At 31.2% G+C, this 3,732-nt stretch overlaps 1 protein-coding gene across 1 annotated transcript; it reads right to left on the bottom strand.

Annotated features, from left to right (window-relative positions):
- Positions 1 to 1,657: 1,657 nt before the first annotated feature.
- Positions 1,658 to 3,585, bottom strand: LOAG_13154 (hypothetical protein; the record flags this gene model as incomplete). The annotated part of the gene is made up of 5 exons (XM_003148665.2): positions 1,658 to 1,957; positions 2,109 to 2,241; positions 2,415 to 2,634; positions 2,880 to 3,111; positions 3,415 to 3,585. 5 exons carry the CDS (start codon positions 3,583 to 3,585, stop codon positions 1,658 to 1,660), a joined length of 1,056 nt encoding a protein of 351 aa, XP_003148713.2.
- Positions 3,586 to 3,732: the final 147 nt, after the last annotated feature.

Raw genomic sequence — 3,732 nt, 5'->3', positions numbered from 1 at the left:
TTTTAACTTGTCGTATTTCTTATTGAAATGTTTTCAAAATCTTCAATTTGTACCACCAGGCGATCAGAAATATCTCAACCCAGCCATTTAAATATCCAATGGGCAAATGCCTAGTGGACGTTTAGAAAGCTGAGTCACGATATTTCGGAATGGAACGGAAACTTGAATGCAACATTTACTTCGGAAGCTATCATAAAGGAGTGATAACAAATAAAGCTAGGAAATGGTTGAAATCAGATATAACCATTTATTTTTACCCTTTCGGTGGAATTAGTTGTAATTTCTTCGGTCAGTAAATTCACTTTACCCGGTCTGTGATTCCGGTTTTTGTTTTTCTTTTCCTTTACATGATTTGTTTAATGTATAGTGCAAATGATTGCTATTTGATAGAAATGATAAGTTACTGTGAGATAGATTGTATGAAATAATTTGACACGTAGCTATTCCATTAGATAATTAATTTCGTGTGTTATCAATTGACATTTCAATGATACATTGCAGTGAATGACTGGTAATTGCAGTGTCACTAATTACTAATGGTATCGTTATTTGAATGTTTATCATGGAAAATCTTCCGGGGCAGTAATAATTATCATTTATAATCAGTTTAGATAAGTGATCAGAAATAAAGCAATTTCAATATTCAATGTTTTTAAATATCAAATTTACTAGTCAATATCATCTCTGCTAACGTTATCAGCCAGGTAATTTCTTCTACTATCTTTACTACTGTTATTATCATATTATTGTTCCCCTTCACCTGTAGGTCATGAAACATATGCAAATTGGGAATAATTTATTTGAAAGTACACTAAGAGATGCGCCTTGAGTTGTTGTTATTGTGGTCATTGTTGAAACCAAAAAAGGTGTTGTTGTAGGTTCAGTCGTTGTCAAATCAGCTGGAATGCAAAGTTATAAATTTGTTTAATTTTATATTTTATCTTTCATTTTATAGCTGGAATTTCTTTACAATGTAATCAACATTTTATGTGAAATTAAATTAAATACTATGTCAAGTAAGAGAGAAATAGAAAAAGTAAATGAATTAAGAAATTTTGTCATAGAAAAGTTTTAAACTCATTATTTTTAGTTTTTAAAATTAAGATTTAAATAGAACAATACCAAAAATCCTTACAAATTTTATTGATGATACATAGTCTGACTCTAAGATTAGTCTAATATTACGATGTTTTCCCTCTTTTGATATCCTCTTATTGTCCCATGAATTATTTGATACTTACCAGTTGTAGAATATTTTACAAATATTGGTGGTGGAATTCTATGAACTGAAAGCAAATTCAAATTTTAACATATTTCGGATGAAAATCTTAATAAATCGCAATGAAATAATCATTTATGGATTATAATCAATTAAATCGTAACATTTGATAAATATCATACAGATTACTACAATAACCTGTTCTCTTTCGTAAATTTTCATCTTCAATAACTTTAAGCTATTTGTTTTTAATTTTGAGTTTTTAGAAAATAGTCTAGTAAAAATTTTAATTTCTCGAACTGTTCAAGGTTTGTTTCTTCACGTTTTTTTTCTTTTTCTTACATTATAGAAATCAATTGAGACGATAAGGAGAAACTCGCATATGAACCTGAAGAAGGAAATGAAGCGGGAAGCTCTTTTGCTCCCAAAAATCTCATATTAATCACATTCTCTTATCATCAGATAAGCAAATTCAATGAAAAAGAATGGATATGTAAAAGAAAATATACGGTTGATAGCAGCAACATAACCAATAGTGGTCTGATTAAATTCAGCAATAACGATAGCAATATATCGGCCACCCAGTTCTTGATCGATACCAACACGATAGACTCCAGCACCAAGTTTACGAGTATACAGGAAGAGACTAAAATCGGGTGACACATCTTCCACTGGATCAAACTGAGGATATTCAAAACCTTCCATTGTCGCTTCTCTTCCGAAATCGTCCGCTAAAACCTGAAATCTTAAAATCATTCCGCACCTATGTGTCTGTTTGTAAATAAATGATCAAATATATAAAAAGATTCTGGAAGTGAAATATTTGTTGGTGATAAGAAAAAATTAAATCAGAGTAATTTGACAGTTTATTAAAAACTGAAAAGCATACATATAGAGTAGCATTTGCACCTTTTGGTACCACTACTGATGAATCACCATTGACCCATTGAGAGTATGCGGGAATCTCGTGAATAGACATTCCTTCGTTTCCTCCGTAATGTACTATATTCATGATCGTTGTCCTCAAATGTCAATTTCTATGAAAACCCGATTTTGGTACATTCAAACATTCAATAACGAGATTGAAACTTCGTGATGATAATATCAGGATCGATATCATGTTAAAAAAAAGGGGAAAAAAAGTAGGATCGATATCTATGAAAAATTAAATGAATGAAAAAGTTTAAAAACAAACCCTGAAGTGATGGCAAACGTTTTCTTCAATACTCTATCTTGCAGATTAGTTTTCTCCGCTGCTTCATCCCATTTTATTGATAATGAGTTAGATTGTTTTATAGCATTCATGATATCAATTGTATCTGGTGGACACAGATGTGATGGTGCTGTGAATAGAATATTGCTTGCCAAAGCTTTATTTGTCGGATAGTAGACGGTATTAGTCAGTTTGGCGCATCCTGCAAATTATTTCCCACCATTATTCGCCGTAATTTCTCCATCGGTATTATCTGCTGCAAGAAGAAGAGTTGAAAATTCTGTGGTCGTCCTGTATATTTCGGCCTAGCACATGATTATTAATAATAATCAAATTGAAATGAATAACATAAACATTGTGGAATTTTTCGCATTATGTAGTTAAATATCAAGTAAACATACATTTCATTATTAATTTAAAAAAATGTTCAAAAAAAAGAAAACGAACGATCAACAATCATTGGTGTTGGCATGAAACATCCAATTTCTGTTTTCTTGATTTCGGAAACTGAAATATACCAAACTGAAGCAATAATAAGCAATCGAGCTTTTTCAACATTCGATGTCTTTCGTACTTTTGATCGTATTCGTTTTACAGAATTATTATCATTCAACTGATCACGAATCCATATCGATATCGTCTCTTCTACAGACGTTGTGTAATGCCATAATGAACCTGCCTATACAAATAAAATTCATACTGTTGATCATGTTTGCTTCCAACTATTCTCTAATTTACGGAATTGCATTTCGTTAAGTTGTAAAGCAGCGATTTTCCTAAGTTAACAATACATTGATAGCAATGAAAAAATTGAAACATTTTGTCAACGAAGTGACAACATTTTTTTTTTTCAGTGTTCCAAGTATTGTAAGAAACATTCCAAATTCTAATACTATTCATCATCTCAATATTATCATATCCCTTTTCTAACCGTTTTAACCGGTTTACTTCATTTTGTTGGCAAAGTTGTTTACTAGCCTACCTTCATGATTTGCTTGATCATTTCGGATTTATTGTTTTGCCTCACTGTTATTGAAACATTGTGAATACCATAACTTTGAGATATTGTTTCATTTGTTGCTCCAAGCGGCAAAAAATATAAGGTAGTAGTACTAGGTCCAGGTAATGAGAACCCATAATAATCGCCTCCCATTCCAACCGGATGTACTGAAAGGCAGTATTGTTATCCAGAAATACATCCCATCGATCATATCCTCATCAGTATCATCTAATGGGATAAATTCAATCAGCAATATGTTTAATTAAGAAATCACAGAATTATTAAAACTGATTGATATGA

Source organism: Loa loa (genome assembly GCF_000183805.2).
Source record: "Loa loa unplaced genomic scaffold supercont3.692, whole genome shotgun sequence".
Classification (NCBI taxonomy): domain Eukaryota; kingdom Metazoa; phylum Nematoda; class Chromadorea; order Rhabditida; family Onchocercidae; genus Loa; species Loa loa.
Note: the sequence above shows the minus strand (reverse complement) of the source record. Positions and strands in the feature narration are given on the sequence as shown.